General features: G+C 46.3%; 1 protein-coding gene across 8 annotated transcripts in view; it reads left to right on the forward strand.

The window, feature by feature from the left end:
* STAB1 (stabilin 1) overlaps positions 1-16,738 on the forward strand; it is a 57,245-nt gene that overhangs the window by 29,159 nt on the left and 11,348 nt on the right. For all 8 annotated transcript variants that reach the window (XR_014854766.1, XM_085072839.1, XM_085072837.1 and 5 more), the window contains 25 exons: positions 471-557; positions 888-999; positions 1,495-1,678; positions 1,861-1,954; positions 2,863-3,021; positions 3,866-3,961; positions 4,322-4,417; positions 5,012-5,059; positions 5,939-6,069; positions 6,450-6,561; positions 6,788-6,865; positions 7,245-7,346; positions 7,831-7,938; positions 8,421-8,552; positions 8,748-8,876; positions 9,600-9,656; positions 10,443-10,538; positions 11,612-11,807; positions 12,276-12,371; positions 12,889-12,934; positions 13,580-13,659; positions 14,395-14,520; positions 14,998-15,071; positions 15,422-15,496; positions 16,063-16,182. Coding sequence is in view for 7 of the 8 variants with exons in the window: in XM_085072839.1 (XP_084928965.1) it covers positions 471-557; positions 888-999; positions 1,495-1,678; positions 1,861-1,954; positions 2,863-3,021; positions 3,866-3,961; positions 4,322-4,417; positions 5,012-5,059; positions 5,939-6,069; positions 6,450-6,561; positions 6,788-6,865; positions 7,245-7,346; positions 7,831-7,938; positions 8,421-8,552; positions 8,748-8,876; positions 9,600-9,656; positions 10,443-10,538; positions 11,612-11,807; positions 12,276-12,371; positions 12,889-12,934; positions 13,580-13,659; positions 14,395-14,520; positions 14,998-15,071; positions 15,422-15,496; positions 16,063-16,182 (2,634 nt within the window). In the remaining variant the exon portion in view is untranslated. The remainder of the gene's footprint in view (positions 1-470; positions 558-887; positions 1,000-1,494; positions 1,679-1,860; positions 1,955-2,862; positions 3,022-3,865; positions 3,962-4,321; positions 4,418-5,011; positions 5,060-5,938; positions 6,070-6,449; positions 6,562-6,787; positions 6,866-7,244; positions 7,347-7,830; positions 7,939-8,420; positions 8,553-8,747; positions 8,877-9,599; positions 9,657-10,442; positions 10,539-11,611; positions 11,808-12,275; positions 12,372-12,888; positions 12,935-13,579; positions 13,660-14,394; positions 14,521-14,997; positions 15,072-15,421; positions 15,497-16,062; positions 16,183-16,738) is intronic.

The following is a 16,738-nucleotide window of genomic DNA, read 5'->3' on the forward strand; positions in this document are numbered from 1 at the left end:
CTCGCAGTGCCAACTCTATGGAATGATTTGTGGGTGTTTCATTAAATACTGCTGATTGTTTGTATTATGATTGTTCTTTCTTTGGTCAGGCCTGCAATCCAGGACTGCTACATCCCTCCACAGGAACGCAGTCCTGGGCAAGGATAAAGTAGGAGTGAGTGGGCCAGCATTACAAGGAATTAAAAACTCATAAAAACATGGGCCCTGTGTGTTGAAGTCACAGAGCAAGCAAAAAATAATGGTTTGTTCCAAGAACAGGCAGTGAGCAGGAAGAGGGGCATTGTTGAAAAATAATTTAAGTGCAGGACCTTCTAAGAAACACAGATGCCAAATGCAACAATCTGTTTCCCTCCATGGTGGAGACAAGGACCAGAATTTCAGAATTATGAGCACAGGATTACTCTGAGAAACTCGTTAAATCATGTCATACCTTACCAATTTTGCTTTTTTTTTTCTTTTCTTTTTTTCAGAAACCTGGATGTTGCAAAGGGTTCTTTGGTCCAGACTGCATGCCATGCCCAGGGGGATTTTCCAGTCCATGCTATGGCCGGGGAAATGTAAGTGTGGAGGATCCTGCTGCATTGCAACGAGTAGTTGCATCAGTGTGGTTTGAGAGTGTAGTTTTAGATAAGTACAATTCAGAGTTTGTGCTCCAAGGCTAAACCTGCAGCAGTGGTAACAGAAGATCCAGGGAGAATTGTACACACCCAGTGTGAGTAAGGTTATGCTGTTGGGGACAGCTCTGGCTCTGTGGGATCTTGTATTACTACCATCACTCTTCAAAGTCCTATTTGTTACTGCTAGTATCAAAGTGCCTTTGATGGATATCAATGCCTTGGCATTTCCCTGAGTTTCAATCACTTTGGTTTTCCTTTTTTTCTGTCCAGTGCAGCGATGGCATACAAGGGAATGGCAACTGTCAGTGCTTTGAAGGTTTCAAAGGCACAGCCTGCCACATTTGTGCAAACCCAAACAAGCATGGCGAGAACTGTGATGAAGGTTGGTAACTGTGATGGAGAGGCTAAAGGAAAATGTAGAACAAGGATAATGGTGCAAATTCATGTATATTGGATTCTCTTCTGGCAAGACCAGCATAATGAAAGAAGTGACAAAAATGTCATCATGTGTGTCCTTTCAAACAACAGTGAAGAAAACATGTTTGATATGACAGTGGTAGTGGTGGTGGTTGGAAGCATCAACCTACTTTAGATCTCTCCTGTTAGGAAACCAAAGACAGTGACCTTGAGCTTGATAGCCTGAATTTTGAGCCTGTTCTTATAGCCCATAGAAAACATGGACCCAGGCAGTCACAGGATCTGTTCCCTGGCCAGGCTTGATTTGTGATGGATTTCTCTCAGCAGACATCCCTCTGTCAAAAAAAAAAAAAAGCAATGATCATGTGGTGTAACAAGAGATTTTGAAGGAAAGTTGGTGGATTCTGTGGTGGATTCTGGACTTTTTGTACTTACTGATCTTACTGCATGTACTTGACAGATTGTGGCTGTGTCCATGGTGTCTGTGACAACCGGCCTGGCAGTGGGGGTGTGTGTCAGTCCTGGTCCTGCAAGGAAGGCTACACCGGGAAATTCTGTGACAAGTCATCCAAGAACTGTGGCCCCAGTGGGCTGTCCCAGTACTGCCATCAGCATGCTGTCTGCAGCCTCAATGACACAGCAAGGTCAGTCTTTGTGGCACGTTCAGGGGCACATTGCCATTGGGCAGTCACATGGCTGCCACCCCTGTGGCTGTGTGTCTGTGTAGTTGCTGCACAGGATTGTTTGCAGCCAACCTGCTAGAAATCAATCTTGCTTGCTTGAGGGACTGCTCTACCTGTGTTCCTTTTGTGTTTATACTTTTAAGGTGCATCTGCATGGATGGATATGAAGGGGATGGGTTTTCCTGCCAGCCCATTGACTTGTGTAGCCAGCCAGAACGGGGAGGTTGTTCACAGAATGTAAGTGGGGTCAGACTGTGAAGCATGGAGCTCCTCTCAATCAGAGCAGGGATCCAGGATTCCTGGGAGTGTTACAGATTTTGTGTGTTAATTTTTTCCTGTCAGATGGGTGGAATAACAGTTAGCTTGACACAGTTATTGTAAAGATGCCTGTCATTTGAATTGGTGCCAAAATGTGACACTCCAAGGATAGTTTGGCTGGTTTGCACCAGACATTTTATCAGCCACGGAGATTAGCTGTACAGATAATTTTTGGTCTGCAGTCATAGTCCCCATAAGCTCTTCTAACATGTGTTACTTCTCTGTTGTTATGTTCAGGCTGTAGCTTAACTGGGAGATGCAACTCATATTCCCAGTAACCATCAACACTGCATTGTTATCCATGCTAAAAGACTGCGGTGCTTTATGTTGTAAATTAAATTACTGCCAAATGGTCAGACCTCATCATAAATTAGATCCCTCAGTCAGAGGAAGACACTGGGCCATATAGAAGAGAATAGGATGGCACTGGGTACAAAGTAGGTCTTTCCTGAGAGAGATCTGCTGTCTGTCATTGATTCCATCCCAGACATCCAGGCAGGAGATTGTGGTCCTCCTCTTCAGGGAATATTTATTCTGTAATGGAAGAGCCTTACATGATGATAATGAATACTCTGGGAGTTCTGAGCCACCTTAGACACAAGTGTCTACCTCTCTTAAAACACCAAATGTCTCCAGAATTACTCTATTATGAAGTTTTCTGTGACTGTTCTGGAGAATATGCTTCCACCCCCCATCCCCAGTGCTGGAATCCGAGTTGGTGACTCAGAAATTCTCCACAGTGTGAGGAAGGAGATTTGTTGCTGTATTTTCATTGCACTTACTCCCTTCTGCTGAATGTAATTCCTTCTCTCTCCCTTCTTCTGAAGGCCCTGTGCACCAGTACAGGCCCTGGAACTGCCACCTGCCAGTGCAATGTGGGCTGGACTGGGGATGGGAAGGCCTGTGTGCCTATAGACAACTGCATGCTGGAGAGCAGAGGGAACTGCCACCTCAACGCCGACTGCATTTACATCGGGCCTGGGCAGGTATGAGCAAAGCTTAGCAGCCTGATGGTAGAGTTTACATTTCCTCAGCTGCTCTGAGATGGCCTTGGATTGCCAGAGATAAAAATCGGGCTGGCCAGCAGCCAAGCCTGCTTGTCTACTGCCAGAAACATCAGCTGCAGCATTGCAGTGCACTTGCATGTGAGATGCACTGGTGTGTTTAGGACTGCTACTCTACTCTGGGACTTGTGCAGCAAAGGGGCAAGACTGCCCTCTGTAATACAGCTTGACCTAAAGCATCAGTTGCTGCATCCCCCTGTCCCCAGAACACATTGTAGAGCATGTGCAGCTGCTCAGTCACACTGTGGGGGGAACTAGGCCAAGAGCAAGGCATGTTGAGATAGGAGGAAGACACACATGAGAGGTAACTTCTCAGAGTGCTGCTTCTCCCCACTGAGCCAGGGCAGCGTTGCACAATGTGCTGAAAAAAGGTACAAAAGCTTTTAGTGATTTTAGCAGATTTTAGTGAGATGAGATGTGCAAGTGCTCTCCTAGATATCTTGAAAGCCAGAAGCTTTGAAATCAACTCCTCTCCTCTTTCTACCAGTCACAAAGTCTGTGTCATTCCCTAAAAACCTGGAAATAAAGAAGGAAACCATCATCTTCAAGTGATCCCCACAGCCAGCCAGTGCAAGGGATCAGTGTGCTTGAGTAACCAGGCAGCTTGTGTGCTGTGATAGTGGATAATGCTAAGGAAAGTACTCCACATTTCCAGGTCTTGAGGGACCGGGAAAATAAATTAAGTTTTGCTGCTTTAGACCTTTTTTGGGCAGCAAATGAGGATGCTCTGATAAGTCTATGTAACTGAAATGTCTCTTTCTTGCAGAGCAAGTGTGTCTGCAAGAGGGGTTATGCTGGCGATGGCTACAGCTGTGATGCCATCAACCCATGCCTCATGGACAACGGTGGCTGCCATGACCTGGTGAGTAGCTAAAGAGCTGTGCCAAGGCTGGAATGGCAGGGGAGCAGGGGAGGTTCACCTGCTCACTGATAGGTTTTGCAGCCATAGCACTGAGAGAATTGCAAGGGTTTATGTCATGTCACCTTGCTGGCCTGCACTCAGGTGCTCCAAAGATGGATCCTCTGATTTTTGTGGGTTCACACAACCAAAGCTGCATGAGGGGAACACTCAGTGCCACCACAAAGGCAGCAGGTGGAAAGTGTTTGTGTGTGCTACTCTAGCCCAGCCCTTGGAAGGCCGGAATTCAATTCTGAGATAGATGCAACACTACATAACCTGTGTTTGCTCTCTAATTTCTCCTTCCTTTCCTTGCATTTGCAGGCTACATGTGTACCCCTTGGTGGAGGAGAGAGATCCTGTGTTTGTTCGGAAGGCTATGTTGGGGATGGCATGACGTGCTACGGGGACATTCTAAAAGTTAGTGAAGAGCAAATGTCTGAGGCCTTTTTGAGACTGGAGAGAACTGGCTCTGCTCTCACTTTACTTTTCTCTGTTACCTGAGTTAACTCCTTCTCCCAGCATCAGCCTGAAGCACAAGTGTATTCCAAGGCCACAGGGACAGAAACAATGCCAAGACGAATTACTGCCAGTGAAACCATAATTCACCCCTGTGCAGGGAGCACCTGTCCTGTGCAATAAGTCACCTTTCATTTGTTGTTTGGAAAGTTTTTCAGGTCAGAGCTGTCAGGCCCATTTTCTTTCATTAGAAATATCAAAGGCCACTGTGGATTCAATCTTTTGTCCCTGATACACGTGAACTCATTGCAGATGAGTTGAAAAGAGTTTTTTTAATTTGGGAATATATTTTTTTAATGGCTGAAGTTTGGTTTTAGAAGTGCCTATCTCTCCTCACAATACATGGTGCCTGTAATGGTTGTGAAGAGAGAAGAATGTCCAAGTCATTATTGCCGGATATGATATTGCAAAGAGCTTCTTTCCCCCACCCTGAGTCTCCCAGCCCTGTACCCTGTGCTCAGGAGAGGTAACTCTTCTGTTGTTTCTATTTGAAAGGAGCTGGCCAGGAATTCCCACTTTGCAGGCTTCTACAACTGGGTTAAGGTAAGAGAATCCATGGGCCACCCACACGGGTAAGTTCTGTAGAAGTGAAGTATGTGGATGAGTCTGTCAGAGGACAAGGAACTCTGTTTCTCTTTTTCTCCACAATATAAGAGAGGGAAAGAGAGAAAACAAAACAAAGCAAAGGACAAATGATTACAGAACAGGCATGTAGAAAAACTGTGGAGTTTGTGGTAGAATGTGAGTCATGAGTGTGTTTTGGGGGCTTTGTTTCTCACACAGGAGGAAGCTGAAGCTGTGTTACACTTAATTTTCATGGTTTTACCATCTATAACTCCTGACCATCACAAAACAGTACAGAAGGGAAAGAAGTAGGGGGTAGCATTATAACGCTGTTATTCAGAAGTATATGCTTTGAGACATTAGACTGCATGTTTGTTCCTTTTCTCATTGCTGCTTCCCTGTCTTTAGTGTGGGAATAAGAAAGACCCTCCACCAACTGCAGCAAATCCATGGTAACACAATATGATGGAGCACCTTGATCTTTAGCTCACCTGATCTGCTGCATACATTGCTTTTGCCAGCAATTATCTTGGTCACCTCCCCAGGACAGATGTTGGGGGTTCAAAAAGGATTTTGAATGTGTTTGAAGGAAAACTGAACTGGGGAAGTAGAGCTTAAAGCAGCAGGCTTTCCCCTGGCAATCAGATATCAGCTGTTTTGGCTAAACCACCCATGGCATTCATTGATTGCCATGGCCAGAAGGGCCCAGGAGAGCCTGCTGTGCTGCTGAGCATGTGCTGTGTTCCTTCACATCCCTTTCAAATGACTGCGAGAGCAGGATAGCTGTTGGTTGTATTTTGCGCTGTAGATGTGACAATGGCATGTCTTATTTGTTCATTTTTGTGCTTTGGACAACAGAAATCTCTCTTCAGCATCCCAGCAGGAACCAATGTCACTGTCCTGGTGCCATCAGAGGCAGCTATCAAGAACTTGAGCAATGCTGACAAAGATTTGTGGTTGACCCCCTACACGCTGCCATTTTTAGTCAGGTATGAGGAGCATCCTGCCTTTGCTTTACTGGGCCAAACAACAGTAACAAAGCCATGGAAAGGGTTTTTTCTTGTGCCTGACCAAGAAGGAGATAGCTTGTGATAAATACAGAAGCAAATTTAAATATCTAGCAGGCAAAAATTAAGTAGGCATTTAAAACAGACCACAGATCATAGGAAGTGGGTTTATTTTTCATGTATTTGCAGAGGAAGATCTTCCCAGTCAGATGGCACCAGAACAAGTAGTTCCCTGCATTGTTCTCTCCACTTGCTAAACTACATCACGCGAGAGACATGAATGTTGGATGGGTGTGGTCTTATCTCCCCATCATTACCAACAGTTTCCTAATCTTTTTTTTACCTGATTTTGTTCCCTTCAGAGCCCACTTTCTTGAAGGTGTCTTCACTGCTGAAAAGCTAAAAACATACGATGGGCCAGAATTACCCACTCTCAACCCACAGACCAGATGGCAGATAAACACCACAAGTGGCGTAAGGGTTTCTTACATAAGGCTCACGTACCAATCTCAGATTTAACTGCTGGGGAGCTGCTGTATCCAGTGGGGAGCCTGGATGGGACACTGGTGCCCTCAAATGCAGACATCTTTCAAAACTGTACCCAGATTAACCATGTGCAGCCTTGAATGAACAATGCTTTTGTTTTGAACTTGCTTGGCATTTCCTAATCTTTTTGCTTCTTCCTCTGGTTCTTGTGCAGGTGTTGACCATCCAGAACGCAAGTGTAGTTGTCAGTGACATCCCTGCCAGCAATGGCATTATCCATGTCCTCAGTAAGGTATGTCAGTACATGGGACACTGGGAAACACTGCAGTTGTAGCAGCAGGTTTGTGTAGCAGCCTCTGTGAAAGGCCCAGGGAGGAATACATGTCTGGACTGTTAGGAAGGGATATAAAGGCAAAATATATGAGGTTATCACAAGGTTCTGACAGATGTTTCCTGTGCAGCAGTGTTCAATGTTTAAAACATTTGTCTCCAGGACAAGTGAGAGGAGAGTTCCCATTATCTTGGCTGATAGGAGAAGTGTTCAGGCTATTGCAGGATTGTGTAAAATTAGGCCTTTCCTAATTGCCTTTTGTGTAAGCAGGGCTGGAGTCCAGTGTGATTCTCGTCAGAGCCCTTTGGTTGGCCTTGCTCTGAACCCACTTTTTCCACAGGTTTTGTTGCCACCTGCAGGAGAGATCCCACCCAGCCCTCCTGGTCTGCAGGAACAGCTCAACACAGTGGCCTCATTCAGCACATTCAAGGAGTTGCTAGAGGTAAGCAGTCGAGGTGAGCACTGCTGTCACTGCCAGAACTGTCTTTTGAGCAAATGCCCACCTTACCCTGAACTGGGGGACCTAAATTTGAATTGCCTGGTAAGAAAGGGAGATCATGTGTGTCCTACATGAGGAATCTTCTAGGAAAGCTCTTTTGAGCAGCCAAGGAGTTATATAATTACCGTTGGATCTCTAGACCACTAGCATGAATTGCAGTGGAAGATGATCTGTCTACTGCAGGTGCTCTCATGTCTATACAAGCAGAGAAACCCAGAAGAAAGGGAAGGCTTGTTCATAGTTGGGAAGCTGCACTTATATCAGCTCCAGGATGAGGAGCAAGCAATCAGATGTGTGTGGCTGAGTAGAAGTTGTATATCCCATCTTCAAGCATTTCCTCTTGCCTTTGTAATTGATCCCACATGTGATTCGGGTTTTAGTGAGTACAAAGGTAGTTGCTAATGTTGCTGTTTTGGACATTTTTTAGGAATACCAGCTCATTGGGAAAGTCGAATCTGCTGAACAATACACAATTTTTGTTCCTGCAAATGATTCCATTGAGGAGTACTGCCATGCTGCCAATGTGACCCAGTTGGTAAGCTCACTGCTTGCAGTTTGAATATCTATTGTGGTGAGTGCAGGGGCATGTACACTGCCAAACAGTAAATAAGCTCACAGGATTTCAGCTTGGAGAGGAGATGAATATCTGATGCTAAAAGCTGGGAGAAATGTGGCAGAGAAATGAGAGGATTTCCTGTGGTGTTGCAGTGGGATCTGATAAGAATATTTGGACCCCAAGTGCAGAGTAAATTAGTATGTGGATGGATGGCACAACATGTTCCACTTCTTGGCTGGCTGTGGCAATTTTCAGACTTCTGAAAGGTTCCAAAAAACATTAATAGCTTCATCAAGTATCAGAATCATCATGTGTGATCAGTTATCTGTAATTGTTACTAGGCTCTGTGGGCTTAATTAGCCATTGCAGGTGCTTAAGAACTTTCCTTATGCCATACCTCTGACTGAATTGTAGTTTAGGAAGTCAAAAGACTCCTCACATTTGTATTTTTGTGGATTTAGGACAATGAAACAGTGCAGTACCACATTGTACTGGGAGAGAAGCTCTTGCCCACGGACTTGAGAAGTGGAATTCATAAGAACAGCATGTTAGGGCTCTCCTACTGGCTAATGTTTTACCACAACAGCACCCAGGTAAGGGAGGTAGACTCTTCTGCCATTTGAGGATCTGGCTTGACCTATCGCTTTCCAAGTGTGGTGACTTGAAACTCCCATTTCTCTTTTGCACACCCTCACAAGTTTACTGCTGGGACTGTCTGTCAGCTGCCAAGGAATCTGTGCAAAAGGAGTTGAAGGTTATCATCTCAGCTGTTTTCTTCTGCTTTGCAGAAGTTTGTCAATAATATTCCTTTGGATGGAAAATCCTTTGAGACGAAGAATGGCATCCTGATTGGAGTGTCCCAGGTGCTCCAGATCCAGAAGAATCGCTGCACTGCCAACACCACCACCATACTAAAGGTAATGGTGATGACCAAGGAGCTGATGTCATTTCACAGGGTTCCTCCACCTGTTGAACCAAACCGATAGATAACAGACAGCCTACCTTGGCTCTTCTCAGACATGAGACAGTAGCTTGTGGTGTAACCCCAGATGAGCCTCATGTGAAATGGGGCATTGTGGAGGCTTGGCACCTGCTACCTGCAGATGCTGTACATCTAATGCAGCTCTTGTGCAGATCATGTTCAGTTCCCTTGCTGGGGATTGCTTCACAGTGCCAGCCATGGGCCTGGCTAGTGCAGGGGCTCTGAGATACTCAGCTGCGGAAGGAAAATCCAGCCCAATTCTTGCATGCCATGACCACAAGCTCCCGTAGAAAATGCTGTCTGGTCCTCCTGGGAGTTATGGCCAATGTCCAGCTAACATTTACCTAGTGGCTTTTGGCAATCAAGCCACTAAACCTGAAGATTGCAGGCTCAGACTGAGGTAAGCCTGCTAGAGATGAGAAAAAAAGTATTTGCAGCCTCATGTGAAGGAACCCCACAGCTACAAAAATCCCTGAGACTCAGAAAAGGTGTAGAATTTGATATCTTCTTTTGGTGTTTTGAGCTACTGAGATAAAAACACCTTTGTCTTTGTCCCAGCCAGCAGCCTGTAGAGCAGCATTTGTAATTCAAGATCAGTGTATTGGTGTGATGTGGGTAGAGGGCACACATGTGACTTGTTCTGTTCTCTGTGCCCCAGTCAAGGTGCGGCAAGTGTGAGAGAGGGATCAAGTGTCCTTCTGGATCGGTTCTTGTGGTGAGTCTTGGATTCATGTGACAGCTCACAGACTGGTTGCTGATAATGCTTTGATATCCTTTTATTGCTCTATAAGTGTCATCTTGATAACTGAAAAAATGTGCCCTTGAGTCCTCTGTAGCTCATCCATTGCTAAAATTTGCAAGAAAAAGCAGAAACCAAGGCAGGGTTACACAGGCAAAATATGGATATGAATCATGAAGCTCCATACATAGCTCGCACCAGACTTTGCTTGAATTTCAGGAGCCCTTAAGTTTCCCCACTTAACAGGGAAAAAAGAGATGTCTTTTTCAATTTTATCTTTGACTCTTTTGACATTATCATCAAGGAAAGCCAGTTTAGGAGTGCCTGTAGCAATTTGCCTGCCTGGACCATTGATTTGTTCACACAGATGGGCTGATTGTGCCTGCAGGTTGTTTGTGAGTGAGTGGCAAACATTTCCAGAGAGGAAAATAACTAAGCATTTCTTTTCCATGCTGGCTGTGAATTGCCTAACAGCTATATCTGGCTTCTTAGGCCTCACTGCTTTACTCTATGCCCAAAAGTTTCTCTTCTCTCAGTATTCAGACTAACGTGTACCATGGATTTGGCAGGTAACAAATAGACTTTGCGTGGTGACCTCACATCCAGAGATGCCTCATTGGTCTCAGCTCTAGATAGTTCAAATTTCTAGGGCTATTCCTGTCAGATACAAAGCAAGAACACTGCCATATGCACCAAAATGTACATACTTTGTCTGAATATTTTAATATCTCTTATCTGTGTCAATGTCAATTATATCCTCAGGAACCGGTAGGAAGTAGGAATCACGCTCACTGTGAATTGCGCTCTGGAGGTGAAAAAATACTTGGCTGCCATTTCACCTGTGCTAAAGTTTCTCTGGTGAGAAAACCATTTGCCTCAGATTCAGTTTGGCAAAAGCAAGATGGGTGTCAGAAATACAGCCATGGAAGTGGAGGCTGTGCTGAAGTCCTGCCTGTGTTTGTTAGCATAGCTGAGACTGGGCTTGTCTGGGAATCGCTCTCCATCCTGGAGGTGGAGGGCACTGGAGCAAAAAAAACCTGCAGAAATGTGTGCACAGTGATGGATTGGGATCTGCTGCTTCGGTATTGTTGCTCTGGGTTTTGTCCTGCAGAGGAAGAGAAGGAGTTGAATGTTTGCAGTCTGGTTTCCTAAGGAAATGAGGCATGAATGATGGTATTCTGCTTGTGCATGTGCCTTCCCAAATAAGTGATGACTCACTGGAGCCAAACCAAAGGGAGGAGCAGAAGGTCTCACACCTCATGTTATGTGTGTTATGGCCCTTACCAGTTTTGTGAAAATGGGTTGCTGGAAGAAAACACTGAAAGAGAAAGTGGTAAAAGAAAGATCTGTGTGAATTTGAGGTTTTATAGGTATTGCAACATCACTTGGAAAGTTTAGTGGGAACGGGAAATCGAAAAGGGAGAGAGAGGGAGTTAGACTTCCTGTACTCACATAGAGAGTTTCAATACCTCACTTGGCAGTTTTGCATCCCTTCATTAGATGGTGTTTCTCATCATCTGTACTATCCAATGTGGCCCCATCGTGGTTTCCTCCCTCCATAGATAGATACAGAAAGAAGTGAGAGCACTTAAATCAGGCTTTGGAACCAAATCACCTTCTTGCAGAGCATCTCTCTGCCCAGCAGAGACACGGTGTGGGCACAGGAAGGAGATAGGCTGGAGTGACACAGAACTTTTTAATTACTCACCAAAGGGCCAGTGTTTCTTAAGGGCACTGCAGACCTTTACGTGAAGTTCTGAACAACAGAGCACCCCATTTCAGAGTGTTCACCCTGCCTGTTCCTTCCATCTGCTGTCAGAAATTGCAGCTATCATATAGTGAGAGGAATTAAGTAGATCCCACAATAAAGCTGTACCATGTCTGTGCTGCACAGGATGGCTCACCCCAACTTGTTATCGTTGGTTTTCCAGAGGTCCGTCTGCTGCCCCGGCTACTACGGCCACATGTGCGAGATGTGCCCCGGGAAGCCAGGCCAGTGGTGCTCTGGGAACGGGGAATGCCAGGATGGCATCCAGGGCAGTGGGGAGTGCCGATGCCTGGAGGGTTTCCACGGCACTGCCTGTGAGATGTGTGAAGTGGGACGATACGGAGCCGACTGCAAATCAGGTGACACCTATGGCTGTTGCAGCTTGGCTCTACCAAACTGCTTGCAGTGGCAGAAAAGTGGCCACATCTCAGCTCTCAGGAGGGTTGGTGGGAGCGCAGAAATATCCCAAGACCTCTGAGTCAAGCAAATGGCTGCCAGGTCTCAGAGAGAGACAGCAGGAGTGAGCACCAGCCAGAGGAGTGGCCCCATTTTGCGTCCTAAAACCAAGCATGTGCTGTGCTGTGCTGTGCTGTGCTGTGCTGTGCTGTTCATCCTCCTACCACCTAGACTGCAGCAAGTAGAAGTGGGTGGTCTGTTCCTGGGCTTTTGGCCTGGCAGTAAGGAATTAAGAGCTGATACTCCTGTGACATTTTCTTGATGGCAGTTGGATGTGTTGAATTAGGAGCAGAGCAGCCAGTGAAATGGCAGCAAGGCTCTGCTGGCGAGACCTGGCTGGTTTGACAGTGATGTTTGTATTTCCCCTGCAGAATGTGCCTGTGACAATGGCATCTGTAACGATGGACTGCGAGGGGACGGGAGCTGCGAGTGCTTCCCGGGGTGGACAGGCCCTACCTGCCAAGAAAGTACGTGAGTGTGAAGGGGCCTGTAGTGTAATACTGGCAGAGAAATCTGAGTGATCCTCTTGAGTTGCCAGAGCAGTTCTGTGTTAGCAGAGCACTGTGCTCACAGAGTCACATGTATTCTGCAACGCCCCAGAACCTTTCCAGACTGTGCTCGCTCATTCCTGCACACTGTCCTATCTAGTGTAAATGTCAAGCATGAAAGCAGTTCATCTTTTGCTTTGAAAGGGCCAAAACCAAATGGCTCTGTATGTCTGCATTTGCAAGGTTCCAGTCCTTGTTTCATTCCTACCAGGGTGGAGGCCATACAGATAAAATCAAATTGAACCATTAGCTCAGACAGAGAACATCAAATTTACTTCCTTGCAAAGTGCCAAAGCATAAATTCCATGAGACTTTTCTGCTGCCTCACAGGACAAGAGAGATAGCATAAACTCCTGGTTTGCAGGCTTCTTTTCTCTACATAGCAGAAATGGCCCCAACTGAAAATTCCAAGTAATGTTTGTGTTTTCTCTTGCAGGAATCAAGGTTGACTTATGCAATAACACTTGCCATCAAATGGCCAGGTAAGTGCAGACAAGGGGCTGAGTCATCCATGTGTGTTTGTGTGTTTTACAGAGGTGATTCTGGCTTAGGGCTTGGCAGAGGGCTGGGTGAAGATGCCTACTCATTAACGATGCATAATTATCAGTTCCTTTCTGAGAATTCTCTTTGGGGCTGAGCCATGTGTAGTCTCCGTAAGGATTTTGTCTGTCTGAGTATAAATCCATTCCAAATTCCTTCTGCATGTGTGGATGGGAAAAAGCAGAGATTCCAAGGTACTCCAAGGCCTAACTTATGGAGCAAACCAACCAGCCATTTACAAGCCCTTTCTGCCCCTGCCAAGGAATGAAACAGGGCTGGAATGACTCCCTCGTGCTCCTTTCTCCATCCATTATCCAATCTCCTGTTTCAGGCACTGGGACCCTGCCATCCCCCTTGTACCTTGCAGAAGCTCATGGGTGTGGTGAGGGTGCACTGGGGGAGGCCTGGGCTGTGCACAAGGTCCAGGCCAGCGTGACTGGAGTGTTTGGAGCTGTAAAGGAATACCTGGAATGTGCCTCCTGTGGTGATTGTAGTCTCTTGCATATGCCAGACTTGTACAGTGTTTCCCACTGACCAAGCCTGTCAGGGGGTGTTGTCAGTGATTATTTATCCCTGTCTTGTTTCAGCTGCCTCAATAGTTCCACAGATTCCCTACCTGCCTGCTTCTGCTCTGCTGGATACACAGGGAATGGGACTCATTGCACAGGTATGTCCAGCAAAGACAAGGAGAAATAAATGGCAGGAAGTTGCCAGAGGAAAGATCACTCAAATCCTTGTCCTCTCAGCCATCCACCATGAACTCTGCCATGCTTTGATACAGATGTTGTCCAGTCCAGAGCTTTACACAGGATGCTCTTGAAGTTGCTAAAGCCTGAAAGAGAGGGATAAAAAGGCAGGGCAGTTCTTATTGCCTGATGCATGAGTGAGTTGTACTTGTTCTGATATCACAGTATTGGTGGCAAAGTTATAACAATTTTGGCCATGAATCCTTGGAATATGGGTGTTTCAATTCCCTAGAACTTTCTGATTCTTCTACTTGCTGGCCATGCCAAATCAGGTAACAGTGCTGCAGTAGAGCCAAAATGAGGTGGGATTTCATTTTCCACTGCTCCAGATGGACATTACAAACCTGGTCTGTCTCAAAAGAAAACAGACCAGGAAAAAAAGCAAGTGATGAAATAGTAACAGTCAAAACACTGGTAGACATTCCAATTTCTTTTCAGTATTGCCCTTGTTGGAAAGTGAGTAAGGGAGAAAAAAAGCAACTTTAAGCTGCTTAAAGGGCTTGTTCCCAAGCCCTTAAAGAACCAACAGTTTTGTTGGGAAACAAAGGGATTTTAACAAGATGTTGTGATTTTGTTAAGATGGATGATCATTCTGGCACAGTTGATCATTCCCAGGTGCTCTGAGCTGATTCTGCTCCTCTTGTTTGTGGTCACAGAAATAGATCCCTGCACTATCGACCATGGTGGCTGCTCCGTGCATGCTGTGTGCACCAAAGTGTCCCCAGGAGAGAGAACCTGTGTTTGCAAGGAAGGCTATGCTGGGGATGGGACACTCTGCATGGGTGAGTGCTCAGGATGTATTTTGGGGGTGGCAGAAAGGCAGCATTGATACTAAGGGGAGTTGCAGACTAAAACCATCAGTGTTTTGGTCTCAAAGCCAAAGATCTCTGCGAGGTTTCTTGCTCTGATGCATGTCATGGAGAGGCCCAGAGACAGAGGGTGAGGGCAGTCTCCCACAGCTCTGAGGTGAAGATGGAGCTATAGGGCAAGTCCAGTCATCTCATATTCTTTAAAACACAACTGGACAGGCTTGGCATTTTCTGTACACAGATTTATCACAGCTCAGAGACCCACGTGTGTCAAGAGTAAACTTGCAGTTGCACCCTATTCCTTCGCTATCACAAGACACTTTCCCAGGAAAGTGTTCCCCAAGCTGGAAAAGTTTTCCTTGTTGCTTTCCCAATACCTCTTTGGATCACCAGTTCCCAGCTGCCTTGAGCAGCCCTCAGCAATAACTTGGCTTTATTGTTTTGCTGCAGAAATTGATCTCTGTCTCGAAAGCAATGGGGGCTGCCACACCAATGCAGAGTGTATCAAAACAGGCCCAAAGAAGGTGAGTGTGTAGGATGGATGGAAGGGCAGTGTTATTATGGAAGTTGTCATAGCTGTGTAATTCTCTTAGACACAGTCCTGTCCTTTGCAGTGCCTTACTTTGTGCTTACTCCTTTCCATGTAGAGAAGTTGCCTGGGAAGACCATGAAAATATTGCTGTTTCCATAAGAGCAGATGCCTTTGCTGGCTAGAGGCTGGAGGCAGTCTCAGGTTATATTTGTTGTGGACACAAGCTTGGTTTTCATGGATGCAGCAATGAGTGCTACACCACATGCTTTCTGTCCAGGGCAGCTCTTGTGTGTTTCCTTTATTGGGTCCAAGTTTGAGCCCAAGGGTCTGTTCTCCCTCCAGGTCGCCTGCAACTGCCTGCCTGGTTACAGTGGGGATGGTGTGAGCCAGTGCAACCCCATCAACTTGTGTGAACAGGTATGTCTGCATTTTGCTGCTTCCAGAGGCCACAGCCTGGAAATGCCCCTTTCTCCCAAGAGTTAATGGCAGGAAAAGAATTAGCCTGATTGTTTGGAGCTGAAGTCTTGCCTTTCCACATACTGAAGGATTTCCTTCTGTGTTTGGTTTCCATTACCTCTTGCAGTGGCCTGCAAGTATGTTGGTCACATGGAATTCCCTCAATGTGGAAACAGGGTTGGAGGCATGTGGGCTTTTTCCTCTGTGTCCATTTTGTGTGGGATGTGCCCAAAAGCTTCAGAATGTCCTGTGCTCATGGCATCACTTCCACTTCAAACTATCCCTCTGAATCATGGGTTTTGTTATCGCTCTGAGTTCCAAAGTGAGGTGTGAAAGTCTTGTTTCATGGGAGGATGTGGTGCTGGGAAGGCCTTGAGAATTTGGGTGAGGTTTATTCTAAGGCACTGAACAAGGGGGAGGGATGGTTTCTTTCACTGGACTGGATGTAGTTTGCAGTTTGCATGTGCAAGGGACCATTCAAGTGGTTGGAGAAGCCCCTCCAAGCAGCCTTTTGCTTTCCCTGCCAGAACAATGGAGGCTGCAGCCCCTTTGGGCTCTGCAAGTACACAGGCCCTGGCACTCGGAACTGCTCCTGCTCCTGGCACAGCGTTGGGGATGGCTTCACCTGCCGTGGCAAAATGCATCAGGTGAGAGGCGTGTGCTGCACCTTCTGGGTTCCCTGCCCTGCAGCAAACCACTCCCTCCTCTCCAAAGGGTGAGCAGATCTTGATGTCATATGGACACATGTGTGGTGTAGGAAAGGAGACAGATGCTTTGAGGCAAACTCTTCATAAGTTATACATGTGTTTGGTGTGCCAGCTATGGGAGGGAATCATGACAAAGTGACTTTGCTACAAAGGGAGCCATGCTGGGAACACTTTACTGCTGTCAGCAACATTGGCCATATTTCCAGAGGACTGTTTGCTCCATGTCATAAACAAATGGAAGTGATCTTGTTTTTTCCCAAGACAATTCACTTCTGCCCAGTGGGATGAGGGCAGGTGTCCCTTGTGGCCATGCCAGGATTTGGGACCCAGTCTGGAGGGCAGCAGTCTATGTCCAGTTCCCTTGCCAATACAATGACTATCCTTGGGCAAGCTGATGGCTTTCGCAGGCCACACCAAATCCCCACATCCCCACAGCACAGCTACAAGAAAAAATGGACTGTGTGTGCCTCTGCTCTTACTGAAAGTTAGTGTGGTG

This window comes from Lichenostomus cassidix, chromosome 12 (genome assembly GCF_008360975.1).
Source record: "Lichenostomus cassidix isolate B80296 chromosome 12, HeHo_3.0, whole genome shotgun sequence".
Classification (NCBI taxonomy): domain Eukaryota; kingdom Metazoa; phylum Chordata; class Aves; order Passeriformes; family Meliphagidae; genus Lichenostomus; species Lichenostomus cassidix.